General features: G+C 57.2%; 1 protein-coding gene across 1 annotated transcript; it reads right to left on the reverse strand.

Moving 5' to 3' along the window:
• Window positions 1-132: 132 nt before the first annotated feature.
• METTL27 (methyltransferase like 27) lies at window positions 133-2,579 on the reverse strand. The gene is made up of 5 exons (XM_065853128.2): window positions 2,449-2,579; window positions 2,244-2,372; window positions 2,027-2,162; window positions 1,860-1,952; window positions 133-1,459 (listed from the first exon to the last, which is right to left on the reverse strand). The coding sequence occupies exons 1-5, from the start codon at window positions 2,554-2,556 to the stop codon at window positions 1,221-1,223; spliced, it is 705 nt and encodes a 234-aa protein (XP_065709200.1). The 5' UTR covers window positions 2,557-2,579; the 3' UTR covers window positions 133-1,220.
• Between the last annotated feature and the right edge of the window lie 17,041 nt (window positions 2,580-19,620).

Genomic DNA, 19,620 nt, shown 5'->3' on the forward strand with positions numbered 1-19,620 from the left:
CTCGGACATTTCAGCCCCCTGGGGCTGGGAGGGGACCCCAAAGAAACGCCAAATCCCCTGTCCCCAGCTCCTGGCCACCCTCCCCTGCACACTCTAGAGGGTCCACAGCCCCACAAACAGCACACAGCAGGCAACAGAGGCAGGGGGTTTATTCAACAGGCAGGATTGTCCCCAGGGGAAAAGCGGGGGGAGAGGGGAGCAGGGCAGCCGCCCACAATGGGTGCATGGACTCCAAGACCTGGCGGGACAACGCACAGGGTGACAAGAACCATGGGGAAGGTGGGTGTGGGAGGGGTGGGATGCCCTGGGTGGGGGACGGGGACAAGGGGAGACACAGTCACCACTTCCTGCCCGGGACAAGCTCCTGAGGAGAAGGAAGGAACCTTCCCCAGGGCCATGGGAACAGGACCAGCAGGAACAGGTCTGGGGAAATAGAAAAGATAAAAAGGAAATATCCCAGCAAGAGATTTGGGTAAAAAACTTCCCAAGGGAGCAGTGGAGGAGGAGGGGTGGAGGCAGCTGGGTGAGGGGCTGAGGAACAGGCTGGGCCGGTGATGCCGGGTGCTCCTGGGTGTCTTCCAGCCTCATTTCCCACCCAGACCATTAACTACAAAGATGTAGGAAGGTGAGAGACTTAAGCAGCTGCTGTGGGATGAAAGGCCGATGTGGTGCTTGGAGAGCTCCTCTGGCTCGGTGTCACTTTGGTGCAGCTGTGGACATCTCCTGCAGCTCAGGGTGTGCTGGGTTAACTCCTGGGGAAGATGAAGATGGGGGAAGCGCAGGACATGGCAATGGGGACCCACCTCCAACACTCCCTAGGTAAAGACCATGGGGGTCTGGGGTGGGGGCGGATGAAGAAGGATCTAGATTTTGACCATGAGGGCTCAGAGGTGAGCATGGTGGGGAGAAGAAATCCTGGACAGGAGATGGCTCTGAACAGTCAGTCTGCAATATGTGACAGTGAGGGCCAAGGTGTTGGGGACAGTACCTGAATGTCAGAGCAAACAGCGGTGCCCAGGAGACCCCACTGAAGCCAGGAGATCCTCCCCATGCTGAGGAACGGGCAAGGTTGCCAGGGGAGAAGGAGCCGGGGAAGGGAATGAGGAGGCTCCTCAAAAACATTGTCACCCCTCAGCAGCTGCCCAGCTCCAGGAGGGTCTCTGGGGTGGGTTTTACACAGGGCCAAGTGCTCCCCCAGCTCCCCAGAACCACAGTGGCTCTCAGCCCTCCTCAAGGGAGGACATGGGGCACTTCTGGTAGATGTAGATCACCCCGGAGATGTAGCCGGTGCCCTGGGTGCTGTCCTGCTCGGTGGTCGCCCTCTCCCAGTGCTCCACCTCCTGGGCCAGGACCTTCCGCCAGGCTCCCTGCGCCTCCAACCGCTCCAGTGCTGCCTCCAGCTCCGCCTTGTACCGTAGGTTTGAGGGGTCGCTCCTGGTCGTCATGCAGACGAAACCTCCTGCCAGGAGAGGGGACATCCATGTCTGTATCCCCCCTGAGCAGGGCACCATGTGACCGATGTCACACTGGAAAGTGGAGGGAAAGGGGAGGCAGAGAGACCCTGCTGGGTGTCAGCAAGCAGGGGACAGGCAGGACAGGGGACAGCAGGACACCACATGGAAGCACACACTGTCACACATCAGGAGTGCCACTGTCATGTCCCCTGCCTGACCCCAGCCAGCAGGCTGGGCGGGGGACCCGGGTGTCACTGCACATCCCTGCAGACGGGACAAGGCCACGTTCGGGTTGTGCCACAGGGCCAGCACCCAGCTGGGGACACACGTCTACCGGGATCTGGTGTCCCTGTCCTGCCACCCAGGGGTCGCGGCGGGGAGGGGACAGCAGGGGACACCCCTCACCCGGCTTAGTGACCCGGAGCAGCTCTGTCACCGCCGAGCTGGGCACCTGCCCCTCGCCCAGCGCCCCCACCACGGTCACGGCATCGTAGTGCTCTGCGGGGACACGCGTGGTGTCACCGGGGGTCACTCCGGGCTGCACCCCCGGTCCCTCGGCGCCGGGCCGGTACCTGCGGGCGCGGGCAGCGGCTCCGGGCCCAGCACACACCGCCGCAGCTCCCGGTACAGCCCGGTGCTCCGCGCCCGCTCCAGCATCCCCGCGCTGCCGTCCACGCCATGCAGGCAGCGGAACCCGCGCCGGTGGAGCTGCAGGGACAGACGGACACACGGTGCCGTTAACCCCCTGCTCGGCAGGGCCCGGTCCCGAGGCCCCGGTCCTCCCGGTACCTCCCGCGCTACGAGCCCGGTGCCACAGGCCACGTCGAGCAGCCGCGCCTCGGCGGGAGGCGCGGGGAAGGCGGAGGCGAGCGAAGCGGCGGCCAGGGCCGGTGCCCGGTACTCGAGCGTTGCCACATCCTGCGGGGACACGGCGATCAGCGGCGCCGGGGAGTGGAGAGGGGCGGGGCGGCCCCGGTCCCCCCGGCCCCGGTACCTGCTCGTACTGGGTGGCCCAGCCGTCGTAGAACCGCAGGCGCTCGGGCAGCGGCGAAGCCCCGTGCACCGCGTCCACACGCCGCCGCGCGCCCGCCGACGGCCCCATCCCCGGTCCCGCCGGATCCGCGCCCCGCCCCGGCCCCACCCCCGGAGCGCCATTGGCTCCACTCCCTGTCCTGGTCACGCTCCCAGAGCTCCATTGGTTCCGTGCGCATGCCCTGGATACGCCCCCAGCGTGGCTTCGTGAATTCCGAACCACGCCCCCAAGGCCCCATTGGCCGGCCGACCTGCGCCACCGCCTCCTCCGGCCCACTCCGTCGAGCGAAACGGCGAGTGGGCGCGACCAAGTGCACCGGGCGGTAGGGGTGCGCCGAGGGGCCCGGGCGCGATCAAGTGTCCCGGAGGGGCGTCCCAATGCTCCGGGGGTGGCAGCAAGTGCTCCAACGGGTGACTAAGTGTCTAGGGGATGGTGACACCAAATACCCTGGGGCTTGACATCAAGTCTGCTGGGGTGGTGGCACAAGGAACCCTTGGCACGGTTGACACCAAGTGCTCTGTTCCTGCAGTGTCCCCAAGCACCTGCTGCTCCTGGAGCTCCTGCCTTGTCCCTTGCCGGGCTCAGGCGCTGCCTTCTTGCTCCCCCGTGTCACTCGTGCATGGTGACCCTGCTCCCTGGACAGGTCACCTCCTGCCCCACCACTGGTCCCAGCCCCGATGCTGTGCTGTCACCTCCACACCTGCACCTGCATCTCCTGCCACTCCCACCCACCACACTCCTCAGGCACCACCTGACCCCAGCATGTCCCACCACGTGTAAAAGTGACAGCAGCTGTCCCAGTCCCCACCACTGGGGCAGGTCCTTCATGTCCTGACATGTCCACCCATCTCAAGCTGCCTCGCCATATATGCTGATCAGTAGTATCTCAGGGTGGGTGTCAGAGGATGGACCAGACTGTTCAGTGGTGCCCAACGCCAGGGTGAGGGGCAACGGGCACAGACTGAAACACAGGAGGCTCCATGTGAACATGAGCAGAAACTTGTTTGCTGGGAGGTGCCAGAGCCTGGCCCAGGCTGCCCAGAGCGGGTGTGGAGTCTCCTTCTCTGAGCCATTCAAACCCGCCTGGACCCACCTGTGTGATCTGCTCTGTGACCCTGCGTGAGCAGGGCTGGGCTGGGGATCTACAGAGATCCCTTCAACCCCAGCTGTGCTGTGTAATTCCACGTGAACTGCTCCCATGGGGCGGCCATTCTGCACTGCCCCTCGCCCATGGACAAGGTGTGTAGCAGCAGAAGCATCACTTGGAGACAGAGGACAGGAGCATGGTTGTGAGAGAGGCAGAACATCTTGGCTCTATCAAGTTTGAATTTTGCTCAGGGGAAGCAGGACAAGAAACATCGCCAAGCGCCAACACGCACAAGAAGGTGGTGAGATGCTTTCTCCCTTGATTCAGGTGTCCAGCATTTTTAACATGCCATAGCCAGCTGATTAATGAGAGACATTCATTAGCTCTTGGGTAGAAAGGACCTCACCTGGAGGTAACACACTCATTACTCTTTGAGTCTCTGTTGTGTTTGGTGTGATTCTTCTGCTCGACCAACCTTTGACATTCATGGTGGATGATGTGGAACAAGCTCTGGCTGGTGGGACCATCCCCAGCTGTTGTAACCCATCATTTGCCTTCTGGCTTTTTCCAGGCATGAAGCAGACAAAGCTAGCTGCTAATTAATGCTGGAAAGCAAATGAAGGTGGCCCAAAGGCTGTCCTGAGGCTGCGCTGGTGGCTCTTTTCACCTCCTGCTCTGCTCGACACCTTTGTCAGCTTGATGATGCTCCTCCGTTGTCCCCACGTCCTCCTGGCCACCACCCCACTGGTGGCCGCTTCACCTCCAGCCAGCGGGTCCGGGAGCCCTGTGGGGACCTGCCCGCGGTCACGCGTGGGGGTGGCCGTGCCCCTGGCCGGACAGTGCTGGCCGGGACCTCGAGAGGGAGCCCTCCGCCCGCGCTCGGCTTCCCGGCCAGCGGAGCCCCGGGTCACCCCGGGGACACCCTCGGAGCAGTCCTCGGGGGTGGCAGAGGGGACGCAGGGGCCACCCCCACCCGCGCCAAGGACACGAGTGGCTCCTGGCTGGGGCCCGGAGGCACTGCACTCCTGTGACAGCTCCTGCCACCCCCACGGGCACTTTGTCCCCTCTGCAGCTGCTGTCATGGGTTCGATCCTGACCCCCAAGCTCTGCACCTCCTTCCATAGCACCGTGGTGACCACTGGACAGCTTTGTGACCAGAACTCTCATAATGGCCTTCACAGTTCCAGCATGGTTTCCACCACTAAGTAAGCTTGAACTTCATTCAGAAGATAAACCAGAGGCAGGATACACTGCCAGTGTCCCCCTGTCCCTGGCTCTGCCACCCTCTGGGCTGCAGATGGTCACACCATCCCCGAGCCTCGACCCGCACAGATCCCATCCCAAATCCTCCGGTGCTTTTCCAAACATCGCCTTCCCAGGGCTGGCTCGCTCCGCCGTGCTGCGCACAGCTGTGCAAACAGCTTAGTCCCGTGTCCCAGCGGCTTTGGGCTGGGTTGGACCCAGTGCCGGCCAACTGGGGTTTGAAGTGGACCCAGTGCCAATGTCGGAGGATGTGTTGTGTCCCCTGAGGGTGCATGGTGGGATGGTGGGGTGGCAGCAGGTCAAAGCAGGTTGGAGTTTCCCTGTGGCTGGTGCTGAGGCCAGAGTTTGTCCTGGCACCCATGGCTCCCTCTCGGGTATGTGTCATCCTCTTGCTGCGGTGCAGTTCCTTGGGCTGCTGTCCTTGTGCCCTGCCTGGGAACAGGGGGTCTGGCTGTGCCTTGGCTGTGCTGGCTGCATAGAATCATAGAATCACAGAATCATTTTTATTGGAAGAGACCCTCAAGATCATGGAGTCCAACCATAACCCACCCCTGGCACTGCCCCATGTCCTGAGAACCTCATCTCCGTCTGTCCAACCCTCCAGGGATGGTGACTCCACCACTGTTCCAATGCCCGACAGACCTTTGGGGAAGAAATTGTTCCTAATATCCAATATAACATGGGGTGCATTGGTCCATACTCCTGGGACCCTGGAGCTGGGGCTGGGCCAGCTCAGTGCAACCACTTTGGTGGGGTGTCCTCCCTCCAGAAGGAGGTTGGGGGGACATGTGTCCCCAAGGCAGGGGTTTGGTCTGGCATGACCTCGCCTGTTCTCCTTCACCAAGCAGATGGTGCAGGGGTGGAAAGGCAGCTTAGGTGGGTCCTTCGTCCTTGAATTTGCCACTGAACTGGGACAGGTGCCATCACCTCTCCCTACCCCAGGTCCTCCTTGGTGACGGAGGGAGGATGTCAGGGCCAGGGAATGTCCTCAGGGCACCCCAAGACACACACAGCTCTGGTAATGGACCCTTCTGAGCTCCCTGCTCTGCATCCTGAGCCTAGGCGAGCAAGGACAGCCATCCTGGGGGCACCTGAGCCCCACAAGGTGCAGGACTTGCCCAGCTGAAATTGGGTGCCCTGGGGCTATGAACAGGGCATGGCAAGTAAACCCTGTGGGGTGCATCCAGGTGGGACCTATGCAGGGGCAGAGGCAGGAGGGAGCTTGTCCTTGAGGCCAAGGACACGCAGGATGGACGGGGTGGCTGCTGGGGTTTGCACATCAGCGCTGCCGCGGGCTGGGGCGGCTCAGCGCTTGCGTGCTTAGAGGACACAGCATTTTCCCTTCCCAGCATCCAAACGTGGCCGGAGTCCATCAGCCCCTGAACTGTACAGTTCCTTCCCTAAAGCCCAGCCCTTTGGTGTCCAAGGACAAGTGGATTTTGCCCCCAGCACATATCACTCAGCACCACGACCCCCCCGGATCGCTGGGCTCTTGCCTGACTTCTCAGTTCGTAAATCCAAGTGCTGCTGTGATTGATGGTGGCCGGGGCTGCTGTCACTAAACCATCCACACCGGCCCCTCACGCCCGCATGGCTCAGGACCAGGTAGCCAGAAAAGGCTGCAATATAAATCAGCGCAGCACAGCGTTGGCTGGGGATCAGTCTGATGGAATGGACGGGGGGAGCAGCTCACAGAGCTGATTCATGGCTGGGACGGGTTGTCCTCCCGCCAGCGAACGACGCTGCTCGTGCCACATGCAACCTCTGGGGACCTGACGTGTTCCCCGGCTGTGGCCTGTCACCCTGTGGGGCTCTGACCATGGCTGCTCCCCAGGGCCAGGTCACAGCAAGATGTCCCCACCATGCTGAGAACATCCCCAGGCCATGGTGCTCCCACATCAGCCTCTGTACATGTGTCACCTGCACCTCATCCCTCCTGCATCCCCACTGTGTGGTGCTCCCACCCGTGCCCAGTGCTCCATTCCCCTGCACTCCCAGTTCTCGGTGCTCTCATTCATCCTGAACGGCAAATGTCTGGTGCTCCCATCCTTCCTGCACCCCCAGTGCTTGGTCCTCCCACCCATTCCATACCCCAAATATCTGGTATTCCCATCCCTCCTACAGCCCTAGTGCCCAGTGCTCCATTCCGCTGCACCCCCAGTGTACGGGCTCCATCCCCCTGCACACTCAATGTATAGTTCTCCAGCCTCCCCCGTACCTCTGGTGCACAGGGCTCCCACCCCTCCTGTACCCCGAATGTCTGGTGCTCCCTACCCCACTGCACCCCCAGGGCACAGCAGTCCCACATCAGGACATCATGGGGACATGGTGCTCCCACACCGGTGACATTCCCATTTCTCACCGTCCCTATCCCAGATGCCAGCAACTCCTTCTTTATCTGAGCACCCACTGCCCTGCTCAACCTCCTCCTCACCACCGAGCAGCCCCACACAGACCATGTCCAAATCCCCAGCCCATGGACCTCCCTCCATGTCTGCCCCAGCCGCACTTTCCCCCTTGCTCCCTCCTGTTGTCCCCATTGCCATCTGCTCTCATCCCCTGACCAGGGACTTCCACCTCCTACCCCAGACACATCCAACACCCCCTGAGAGCCTCAGCTCAGCTCCCACCCACAGCCCCTGCCTGCTCCCCATCATGTCCCATAGCCACATCCCCTCCCTCGCAGCCCTTCCTGCAGCCAGGCACCCCACGCCACCTCCTTGCTCCCACACCCATGGGCAGCGCCACCACATCGTCACCATCTCAGCCCTGTCCCTCATGGGACAGCACCCTCGTGACTCAACATCCCTCGTGGGACAGCACCCTCATGACTCAACATCCCTCATGGGACAGAACCCTCGTGAGTCGTTGTCCCTCCCCAGGAGCTCCCCATTCCCACTCCTTGCTGACCACGTCCCTGCCACTCAGTGTAAATCCTGAAGCGTGTTGCTGGGGCTCCAGGTAGAGCTGGAGAGCACAACCCTATGGCAGGGTGCAAATCCCACCCAACCAGCCCCTTGCCACCAGCCTGGCTGCCCAGATCCCACCCATGGGACTCAGCCCAGCTCCAAGGTCTCATCCCTGACTGCCCCGGTCTGCCCGTGTGTCTCAGGAGGTGACTGCCACCTCCTGGGGAGCCTTGGGGACAGGCTGGCTGAGATCCAGGAGGTAGAAGCAGGAGTCAATAAAGTTCAGCTCAGTAATAAGGTGCAAATTGGAGCAGGAATTAATGAGTGGATTAATGGCCATAAATAAACAAAGGATTTCTTGTGCCTTGTAAGAGATGACTCAGTGCTTTCGGTGAGGCTGGGTGCAGCCCAAGCAGACAGCGCAGTGAGCCCTGGGTAGTCTGGACTTTATCTGTTGAGGACCATCTTGATGATCCTAAAGCACTTCTGGGCATTTGGTGAGGTCAAACCATCTGTCTACACTGGGACTTGGGTGTCATTTGGGTATCTGAATCTTAAAAAGCAATTTCTAATTCCCTCCACCAGCACCCATATACATATATTCAGGGAGGAGGACGGACTGCTGCTGTCCCTGTTTACTTTATCCTCAGGCTCTTGCATTATCTCCTGAAGGCCAGGCCTTCCCCTGGCAGTGGCACCTGTGAACTCCAGCTCTGCTGTGAGCCCAGCAGCTCACCTTTGGCAGGAGGGAGGGAGGATCCCCCAGTTGCTACACCCCCTGCCCATCCTGTGCAAATGGGGATAGTGGGGTTCTCTGGCAGAGTGGAGCCAACTAGGTGAAATCATTATTTTTTTCTTAAATTGAGCTGAACCTGAGCTGAGCTTTGACAATTCCAACTGGAACCAAATCACCAGACATGGACTGTATAACACATTCAGGGAAAGCATGCACAGAAGATGAAGTGGCTTTGAGTCTGGGTTGACCAGCAGAGAGCAATGGACCGAGAAGGTGACAACGGTTTGAGTGATGGTGACCACGGACTGAGAGTTCATCTGTCCTAGAGCGCGATGACGCGCACTCTTGTGGTCGAAACAACATCAACCAAGCGCTCCTGGCTGTGGAGTGTTGCCCTCCCTTTGCCGGAGGATGTCAGCTTTGGAGGGTTTTGCTGGAGGATTGCTCCTTTGGATTTCCTGGCTTGAGCTGCTTGTCTGAATGCTCTCCAGCCCACGTCGATCCAAATGACCTGGTTAGGCAGTCTGCTGGTGGGTCTATCCTAGCTCGCAGTTGCAGCTGGAAGAGGATGTGCAATTAATGTATTGGAAAAGGAAAGAGGGAGAACAGCAAAGCGAAGACTACGGGCTGAGAAACACAACGTAATAACTCCCGGGAAACACGTGCGAGGGAGGATCCCGCCTGGTCCTTCAGAAACAGCTTTAAGGGAGTAAGTTCAGAGAGAGGCCAGGAATCTGGCAAAATGGAAATCTCTGCAATTATCTCAAGAACAAGGAGGAGGAGCCCAGACAGCGGAAACAACATTAAATCATTAGAGACAGGGTAATGTGAGTGCATGGGCAGACGCAGCACGACCTGCTGGAGGTGGCTGATGCATTTCCAAGAGTCCACAGGCAATGGGAAGGTGGTCCCTGGTGGTCCCAGTGTCCTGGGGAGGTGTGGCTGTGGCTGGGTCTCGGATGGCTGGTTGGTTACATTCCTTTTCAGCTCATGTCCTCCGGCAGGGTGAGAGCTCAGCCTAGGCTGGGCTGGAGGTCTGCGTAAAGGGCGTTTGGATAAAGCCCATATTTCCAAAAGCCTGATGGTGGGCTTTTGTCTTATGGCACTTGGAATACTGGCTGAAGAAATCTCGTCTGTGGATTATCTTTGAGAACAAGTAAACTAGGAGCTCACATGGGTTCAAAGGGTGGGTTCAGCTCAAGTTCATGGAAGAAAAATCCACCAGGGATTATCACATAAAAAGACTCAGCTCTGGCTCAGGAGGTCCATGAGCTGCAAACTGCTGTAAGCTGAGAAAGTATTTGAGGATGTGTCACCCTGTGTGGGTCCTGGGCTTCTGCCGGTGGTGAGGTACGGGGTGCACGGTGCCCTGGGGCACTGCACCCACCTTTCAGTGCAGGGCAAGGCAGCGAACCGCCCTCTGCAGCAAGTGAAGAGGTGGGTGGAAAAGGCACATGTCTGATCCTCAACTGCAGGAAGGTCTCTGATATCGTTTCACGCTGGTCAGCGGGGAGCGTGAATCACCTGGGACTGCTGTAACCTGTGTGCAGATGTAGTTCCCCAAGACCAATCCTCAACACCCCCAAATGAAGACCATGTTGGTCTCATTTGCAGACTCCACAACCCTGCGAGGAGCCTTGAAGGACTAATTCAGAGTTCAAAATTATCCTGAGACATCCAGTAAATTATCTTATTAAAAAGCACTTCACAACCCACCTCATTAAGGGTTAAGGAATATACTGCCTTAAGTTATTGAATTATTTGGTATAGCTTAGCAATGATCTAAAAGGAAACTCTCAAGCAAGAAGATGCAGCCAGGCTGACCAGGCCGGAAAGGAGCAGGGCTGGAGTGGCACCGTGGGGGCTGGAGGGCAGGGTCAGGAGCGACCTGGTCTGATCTGCCTGAGCAAGGGAATGACAATTGCTCTGCTGGTAGGACGAGGATCTGGGGATCGAGATGACAGTGGTGAAGTACCAGTGCTGGGGGAGACTTCTGTGCCACAAGCCCTAGGAGAGTGTCTCCAGCTTCATCCCATCCCTGCTTTTGAGGGCTGGTGTCTTGCAGCCCTCTTGACATCATAGAATCACAGAATCACGGAACAGTTTGGGTTGAAGGGCCCTTCCCAGCTCCCCCAGTTTCCCCCCTGCCATGAGCAGGGACGTCTTCACCCGCTCAGGTTGCTCAGAGCCCCGTCCAGCCTGGCCTGGGATGTCTCCAGGGATGGTTCATCCACCACCTCTCTGGCCAACCTGGGCCAGGCTCTCACCACCCTCAGGGGCAACAATTCCTTCCTCATGTCTGTCCTGAATCTCCACTCTTCTAGTTTAAAACCGTCACCCCTTGTCCTACCATAACAGGTCGTGTCCTGCCACAAGGGTGAGTCAGGGAGGTCATCCCTTGGTGCCACAGCCAGCTGAGCTTCACCAGGTCTGGTCTTCAACCAGTGGTTGGTACAGTGGGCCTTGGAGGAGGATGTCTGGTCTGATGTTCAGCACAGGGTGTCTGGGATGGATAGCAGAGCTCAACATGTCTTGTCTCTGAGATGGAAATGACTGCAGAGCTGAGTGGAAGGGACCACAGGAGTTTCCTAGTCCAACCTCTACTATTGCCAACACCAGAGACCAGCCTGATGCCTGGTGCTGTGCTGGGGCTTGGTGGGCTGTGGGCAGCATGCCCTAATGCAGGGACACCGATGTGGTGGTGTCCTGGCTCCTGGCTGGGACAGGAGGATGGACAATGGCCTCAAGTTGCACCAGGGGAGGTTTAGATTGGATATTAGGAAAAAATTCTTCCCAGAAAGGGCTGTTGGGCATTGGAACAGGCTGCCCAGGGCAGTGATGGAGTCACCATCCCTGGAGGGGTTGGACAGACCTGAGATGAGGTTCTCAGGGACATCGGCTAGTGCTAGAGTTAGGATAGGTGATGGTTGGACTCAATCCTAAGGATCTCTTCCAACTGAAATGATTCTATGATTCTACGACAAGGGCTCTGCAACTCCTACTTTGGACCTCTCTCCTACAGTCCCCATGGGCTGCAGAGGAGCCTGGTCCCTTCCTGGGCTGTGGGTCAGCAGGTGAACCCAGCACTGGGGCTGTGAGGGGGTGTCTGAGCCTGCCCCGAGGTGGGACGGTGGCTGGGCTCTGTGTGCTTGTTTGCAACTTGTTGGACACCTGTGCTTCATGGCTGGGTGGATGGAGCTCAGTGCTCCACCTCTGGACACCCGGCACATGCTGGCTGCTCACCACCGGTTCACAAAGTGTTGACCATTCGTGAGGGTCCCTGCTGTGACCCAGCACTCCCTGCCAGGCACACGGATCCACACGCAGCCCCGGATGCTTGCAAGCTGTGTGCAGCACAGATGCTTCGGGTGATGCCAGATCTTCTATGTTTCTTGGCCTCTGGTCCCTCGGCCATCTCGCCAGGTATGTAACTATCCCAGCTATTTCCTGCTGTACTGAAAAAAAAAAAAAGAGAAAAAAAGAGAAATTAAATAATACAACCCTTCCCCCTGTTTGATATAAATACAGACTGCAGCATTGCAGACGGATTGCGTCTGATGGCGGCACAGCCAGCAGCCCCATGCCCGGCTTGTTCCCTTTGGCACGGGGAGCAGAAGGGGCTGCCATGGCCATGGCCCCAGCCCAGCTCCTGTCACAGCTGAAGTGATTTATGGGCCGCTTTCCTCCTCCTGACAAGCACATCCTGGGATGGTGCTTCTGCACCCAGCGGAGAGAGGGGAATTTGCGACCACCTGTGGCTAATGGTGTTGGTGGAACTGCTTCATCCCCTTGCAGGGGCTTGTGGGCAGAGAGGGGCAATGTTCCACCCACCCGGGGAACGTGAGTGTCAGCGGTGAAGAGAGAAACCCCTCCCCAATGTCTCATGGACTAATTTACGTTTTGTCCCGTGATGAGAGTGCCAAGGGTCCGATGTTCCAGGATTATGATAGAGTCATAGAATAGTTTGGGTTGAAGGGCCCTTCCCAGCTCCCCAGTGCCCCCCCTGCCATGAGCAGGGACATCTTCACCAGCTCAGGTTGCTCAGAGCCCCGTCCAGCCTGGCCTGGGATGTCTCCAGGGATGGTTCATCCACCACCTCTCTGGTCAACCTGGGTCAGGCTCTCACCACCCTCAGGGGAAACAATTTCTTTCTCATATCTGTCCTGAATCTCCCTCCTTTAGTTTAAACCATCACTCCTTGTCCTTTCACAATGGGCCCTGCTGGGAATCTGTCCTCATCTTTCTTATTTGCCCCTTTTAAGTACAGAAAGGCAACAATAAGGTCTTGGTGGAACCTTCTCTTCTCCAGGCTGTACATCCTCAGCTTTCTCAGCTTGTCCTCATAGAAGAGGTGTTCCATCCCATAATCCCAAATTTGCAGCCCCCTTTCTGCCCTGTTCCCAGGAACAGTTTCTTCCCCAAAGGGCTGTGGGGCATTGGAACAGGCTGCCCAGGGCAGTGCTGGAGTCACCATCCCTGGAGGGTTGGACAGACGGAGATGAGGTTCTCAGGACATGGGGCAGTGCCAGGGGTGGGTTATGGGTGGACTCCATGATCTTGAGGGTCTTTTCCAACCAAAATGATCCTATGATCCTATGATAAGCAACCCTGGGTGCCACCAGCCCTGTCTGACTGAGGGCACAACCCCCTGCCCTGTCTCCTGCTCTGTGGGTCAGTGGCCGGTGCCCAGGGCCATGTCCCCGTGGTAGGTCTTTTATTATTTTGTCTGCACTTTCCCCAGCCGAAAGCAAGTAAGCCATTTTTCGAATTCCAGTTTCACTGTAATTGTTCTGTTATCTCTCCGCCAGGGTCTGGTTTCACTCATGCTTTGGGTTGCTGTTTGTCATGAATGGACGTCTCCCTGAGCATGTGCTGTTCCAAAACTTTCCCCATCTCTGCCCTTTCCCACTTCCCGTGCTGCCCCCGCAGATCCCTGCGCTCCCCAAGGCCCCGAGCCTGAAACCCCAGCAGCACGGGCAGGGCAAAGGTTCCCAGGAAGCACAGCACCTGCAGACACGGACCCACCACCAGCCACCCATACCCTCAGCAGGACACAGTCCCGTTTTGGCCAGGAGACTGGCTGGGGTGATGTAGCAGGACCATGGGCGTGAGGAGGAGCAGCAGGGAAGGGGTGCTGGGGGCTGCACCGTTCCCTGCCCCGCATGGTCTGGTACCCTCATCTTGCTGGGGTGCAGCAGGAGGGCCAGACGTGGTGGGCAGTGGTTGCAACACAGGGAATCATCCCAGTGTTTCCTGATGGAAATTTTTCCCCCCCGAGGGTGATCAAACATGGGAACAAAGGCTCAGATGTTCAGGACTTGACTGGACATGACCTCAGTCAACCTAATCATGTTGGACCCTGCTGTGCTGAGGGGAGCAGGGCTGGACCAGACAAGCCCCCTCCAACCTCAGTTTATCTGTAATTTTCTGATAGCGCACAGGGATGATGCTCGCCCAGCACAGTGCCAGTCAAGCCTGAGGGGCCGAAGGCACTGAGATGGCATCAACCGGTGGCTGTCAAAGAAGGGATAAACTGCAAAGGAGGTTTGCTGAAAAGTGGTGAAGAAGATGCAGGATGGGGGATGTTCCCTGAGTGTGCCCTGGGACCCTGGCCTTGTTACTGAGCCCTGAACTGTTCACTACGGCCTCTGTTTAAAGCCAATTTTCCAGCACACTTGTCTGGGGTGTGACCCTCCTCCTGTCTCCAGCACCCAGACCGGTGCCAGAATGGTCCCAATCCACCAGCTGATGGAGCTGCATGTCCTCCCCCAGGTACCAGAGCAGGTTGTGATGGGCTGCTCCTGGAGACAGTGCCTGGGAGCACAAAGCTGCACTCTGAGGATGATCCTGCTTCTCCATCACAGTGCAAACTTGTCCTTCTTCACTGCCCTCTCCAGGTTTCAGGACCATTTTCCAGAGTTCAGGTCCCCAGACCCTTCAGAGAAGGTACCCCATGGACCACCTGTGTGGTCTCGGGGATCAAGGGCTTTACTTCGCTTCTCTTTCTGGGCAGGAGCAGACCAGGCTCTCTGGTGTCCCCAGGGCTCAGGAATGGACCCTGCACCCCCTCCTAGGGCAGCCGGTGACCACGTCAACCAGGACACAGCCCCGTGCCCCTGGCAGTTCCCAGGCATTGCTCCATGTGCTGGACCCGAGCTGGTGTGACACTGCTTGGGACACTGAGATGCATGTGGGTGCTAATCTTTGGGGACATCGGACTGGGCACCGAATCAAAATCCAGCTCTAATTGGCCTCATCCCGCAGTTCTTCCTGACAAAACCATTAAGTTTGTCAGGCAAGAGATGTTCTTTGCAAAAGGTCTGTGCCAGATGCTTTTGCTTTTTTTATCTGTGGTATTTAAGGATCTTTTCCTAATACTCAGTCATTATTTTATGAGGCACAGAGCAGTTCTCTCTGCCCTTTTGAAGCTTAGTGTCACACTCATGTTCGTTTATTGTCTCAGGGCTTCCCTAGCTCTATGTGAGGGTTGTTTTTTTTTAAATTGTTTTAAATAAACATTCTTGATTTGTAAAGGGCTGGGCCCTGCGAGACAGGGCAGGGAGCGGGACCAGCTCCAGCCCTCCCAAGCCTGCGTGTACTGCAACAGAACTGAGGTCAAAGCTGGAAAAACTTGCAAGACCACATTACAGAGAAGGTCCCCGGCCAGCGGGAGCCTGGCTTGCAGTCTGGCTTATCCGGGGTATGGTGGCATATGGAAAACATGAGCTGGGGGTGGCTGTGATCGGTGTGCATGGGCTAGCAGCGCCCACAGTCTTTCCTCTCTCCGTCCTTGCCCACCTCCAGAAGTCACGAGGCAGAGGTGCTGCTAGTGGGCTGATGTTCTCTGTCTCCTCACCTGGGAGTTTTACAGCTCCAGTCTGTTCCTCATCTTCCTGATGTTGACTTTTAGTGGCTTCAATCTGCCCTTTGGAGCAGCTCCTGCTTTGTTTTCCCAGCCTGGGTGCCCGGTGAGGCTGCTCTAAATTGTGGCAGCATCTGGATGAGCTGCTAATGCCAGTGCTGCCAACACCTTTCCTTCCCAGGGCCCTTCTCCCAGCAGCATTTACACCCCATTCCCACACACATCCAGTTCATACCAATCTCAGTGCTGCTGTTCCTGATCCTGGGAAAGGGAAGGTGCAGCTCTGGGGAACAGCACCCCAGGAGGGTGCTGCCCTCATACCTTTGGGAACAGCACCTCAGGAAGGGGTGCAAAGGCTCAGATCTCTTGGAAGCAGAGTAAAAGTGAGCGTCTGGGTGGGATGTGGTGCCATGTGAGACCAACCGGGATTTGGGGTGAATCTCTGCTGTCTGTAGGTTGTATGGACATTAGTGCTGGATATGACCTGGTCTTCCTCATGATGTCTCTGAGGTTTTGCCTGGTGGCTGCAGCATTGCAGAGAATCTGAGCTGGGGTGGGTGCTGTTTGGCCAATGATGTCCCAAGTGCTACCTTTCTTGGCCTTTGCTGGAGCCAGGAGGGATGTGGTGGGACAGAGAGGGAAGAAGTGGGGCTGGGAAAATGCCAAGGGAGAGTGCAGATGGTGTGCAAGGTGTGGACCTGACACAAGCATCCTGATGTGGCAGCCCCGCAGTGCGTGCCAGCTCTCTTGTGCCACCAACGCTGAGGAGGGAAACAGCTCTGGGGAAAGGGGAGATGGTATCCCTCGCTGATGCACATCCATCACTCCCAGCCTGGGGACTATGCCAGAGGGAAAGAAAACCCAAGCCTTTGCATCCATGGCAGGTGCTCCTGCGGCTCAGGATGACCTTTCCCAGTGGGCTCAGTCCCAGAGATTCAGTCAGTCCATAAATCTCCCTTCTTCTGTGGTGCGGATGGTGGAGAGGCAGCCCTGACTCAAGGCTGGGAGTGTCCAGCTGCGGACGCTATCTCAGCGGAGGAGCCGTGTGTGGGGATGCCAGCATTTCCAGGCGAGAGACAATCGTGCTTTATTTCCCTGCCACATAGGAAAAATAAAAAACATTCCTCGGGTTTGTTTGTAGGCTGCTTTGTGGAATAAATCTCAGACTGTTGTTGTCTCCCTGGGCTCCCCCGTCCTGCAGAACTGCCTGTTCTCACTCCATGAGTCACCAACGCCTGCGCTGCCGCTGACGGAACCTCTAAAACCCCGCGTGGTGGTCCAGGGACTGCTCTGTGTTGGATGTTCTGTGGACACCCAGAGCAGACATGCTCCATGCCCTTGGGGAGCTCAGGTGGGCACATGTGTCTGTTGGGATTGATGAGCCCCCTGGACATCTCTGTCATCTACCAGCAGCAATCCCGACAGCCATTGGCAGCTGTCTTTGGCCTTCATCCCAGGGTCTGACAGCATGACATGCTGCAGATCTTCAAGGTGAAGGGTCTGTCCCATGGGACAAGGGTTTCCTTGGAGAAGACCAACCTTGTGCTGGAGCCAATGGCCTTTCGTGTTACCTCTGCCTGTGTGGGAAGGAGATCCAAAGGGTGCTATGGTCCTTCCAGCTGTGAGAATATCTGTCAGCATTGCCCATTTTGGTGTGGTGGGTTCGGACCCTCTCCCACCTGGTACAGAAAGCTCAGCCTGCTGCAGACCTTCATGCTGGAGATGTGGCTTCAATGGGGAGGAGGTGACCATACCCCTGTCCTAGCTAATCTCCATGGAACCATCTGGATGCCACAAGAGGTGTGTTGAAAGGGAATTGTCCATGCAACGTGCTTGAATTCACACCATTGCTGATGAACCAGTCACATGTGCTGTTGGACAACGTGAGGGAGGGAGACAGCAGGCAGAGCTGCATGAGCAACTCCTGGAGCAGTGGTTCTTGCTGTGACCAACAAGTAAACCTTACCCACATCATGTCCAATGCCCACCAAGTGTGCCCAGTACCCAACCACATGTGGAGACCGCAAAAACTTGGCATCTAACGCTCGCCAGCTTTCCTCCTGCGAATGGTCCCACCACCTGGGAGATCAAATAGGTCTTGGGAGATCAAGGAGGCCTTGGGAGCTTGGTGTGGACCGTGTGTGTGAGTGGTAGGCACAGGACCCTGGGTCAGCTGCTGCAGGATGGTCCCCACTGTGAGTGACCTGTGCTGATGGGCTGAGCTCCTTGGCACAGGGTTGGGGCACCTGAGCGTCAGTGAATGTCCTACGAGGTGGGATGAGATAGAGGAGTCTCCAGGCGGTCAGTGCGTGGACACAGCTGGATGTCTGACCTCAGCCACAGCATCGCTGCACATGTCCCAGAATTAGCCAGTTTTAGAAACATGAAATCTCCTCATGCTATTACCCAACACATGATACAAATATAGTGGCAGCAGTCCGTCTAGTGAAAGTATCGCCAGAAATAGTGCGAGTTACGGCAAAAAAAAAAAGCTTTTAGGAGCGAAGGTGGCTAGGAGATACTTGGTCCCTGGAGCTGCCAAAAACCTGGCAAAGGACTAGTCCAAACTCAGGGTGTTTGCAGAGCTGTTCACGGTGAATAATAGTAATAAAACCCCCCAAAGGTAAAGTAATTAATTGCCTCACAGGGAGGGAAAAATGGGCTGAGGAATGAATGAAGTGCTGTTGCCAGGAGAGGTTGTTCAAGCCCTGGAACAGCTGATAAAAAGCCTTGATGAGCATCGTGACCCCGGGAGCAGAGCGGCTGCTGGGGATGCGCTGACTCAACCCAGGGGCAGGAGGGGACCGGACACGGTCACCGATGGCTTTGGCACCCACCGGCCACCCCAGAGACAGCCCAGCTTCTTTAATTAGAGGGTCATTTAGGGGAAACGTGGTTGCAGCTTACAGGAAAGTTTGTGGGGAGAAGGAGCTCCTTCCCTGGAAATGCCCGGTAGAGGCGCAGCAGATGTCTTGTGCAGCCAGTGATGTAACTTCTCAAGAGTTTCTAAAAATCCCAGATAAGAGCCAGTCATTACAGAAAGCTCTGGACACTGTCAGGGTAAGAAGAGAGTGGGCTCCGTTCCGCTAACGAGAGGCTGATTGCTGGGCTCGGGTGCAGGGGATCTGTAGGCACCAGAGAGCGGCGTGGCTGCCTTGGACATCAATGAACAGAGTGTTTATTTGGACATCTGAAAGGTCAAATTTGCTAAAATGTGAAACAATCACTGGCATGACCAGCTGGGACTGTAAATTTAGAGTGGGAGGTGTCAGCAAAAACTGGGACTCGTTCAAGGACATCCCAACAGTGCCCCAAAAGCCATGATTTCATAGACCAAAATAATTCTCCCAGGGAAGAGGCTGTCAGAGGCGGTTTGGACGTGTGAGCGTGGTGGCCCGCAGCCGGAGGGGGAGGACTGCTCTGCCCCGAGCGATGCAGCAGGTGGGAACCAGGCGGGAGCCTGGACGGCATCTGGAGTAGGGAGAAGAAAGCTGGATGAAGGTTGAAGGATTTACTTCGTTTCATTGCCTCAAAGAGGGCAGCGTGCCTTCCCCTCTTCCTCATCCTCTTTCTTCTGCTTCGACCATGTATTTTGGAGGGGTGACTCACACCGAGCAGCCAGAGTGAGGAGGTGGTGGTGTGGAACGGAGTGGCTATTGGATGAGAAAAGTGACCTTGGTGGCATCTCCTGGGACCACGGGGCAATTGCAGCTGGTGAAGACCTCAGCAAGGATCTGCCCTTAGACCTTAGACCCTGCAGAGCCACCAGCCTCCTGCTCCATCCCACCAGACAGGGGTGATCGGACAAGGAGAGCTGTGGCTCAAGCTCCTGTCCACCTTGGGAAGGGCTCTGGCAGGCTGGCTGTGAACAGACACAGGCACTGTCACTCCCACCAGTTGTTACTGAGCACCAAAATGGTGCCATTCAGCTTCTCAAGATCCCTGAAAATCAGGCACAGCTCTGCTGCAGCCCAGGAGAAGCTTGTACAGCAATGAAATACCCAGGGTTAACATTTCAAGCAGGGTCTGTCTGGTCCATGGGGTGCTCCCATCTGTCCTGCCACCTATTGTGCAGAGCAGGCAGGAGAGTTCTCCTCCTGTATGGAGAAGGCTTCCTGCCAAGAGCCTAGGATGTGTCAAAAACCAAGGTCCAAGCCACGGGCTGGAGAAGCTGGAGCACTACAGGGAGGATGTGGTAAAGGGAGAGTGAAGAACTGCTGGTTAAAGTCTGCAGGTGGTAGAATGGGAAGCTAAACAAATCAACGGGCTGTTGCTG

Source organism: Patagioenas fasciata, chromosome 19, assembly GCF_037038585.1.
Source record: "Patagioenas fasciata isolate bPatFas1 chromosome 19, bPatFas1.hap1, whole genome shotgun sequence".
Lineage (NCBI taxonomy): Eukaryota > Metazoa > Chordata > Aves > Columbiformes > Columbidae > Patagioenas > Patagioenas fasciata.

What these genes read in the sequence shown, in the direction of transcription:
- METTL27 (XM_065853128.2), bottom strand. Translation starts at nt 2,556, where the DNA reads ATGGGGCCGTCGGCGGGCGCGCGGCGGCGTGTGGACGCGGTGCACGGG. An exon ending in CCGGGCTCGTAGCGCGGGAG is followed by an intron (nt 2,163 to 2,243) that starts GTACCGGGAGGA and finishes CTGTCCCTGCAG; the next exon opens with CTCCACCGGCGCGGGTTCCG. An exon ending in GCTCCGGGTCACTAAGCCGG is followed by an intron (nt 1,460 to 1,859) that starts GTGAGGGGTGTC and finishes CTCTCCTGGCAG; the next exon opens with GAGGTTTCGTCTGCATGACG.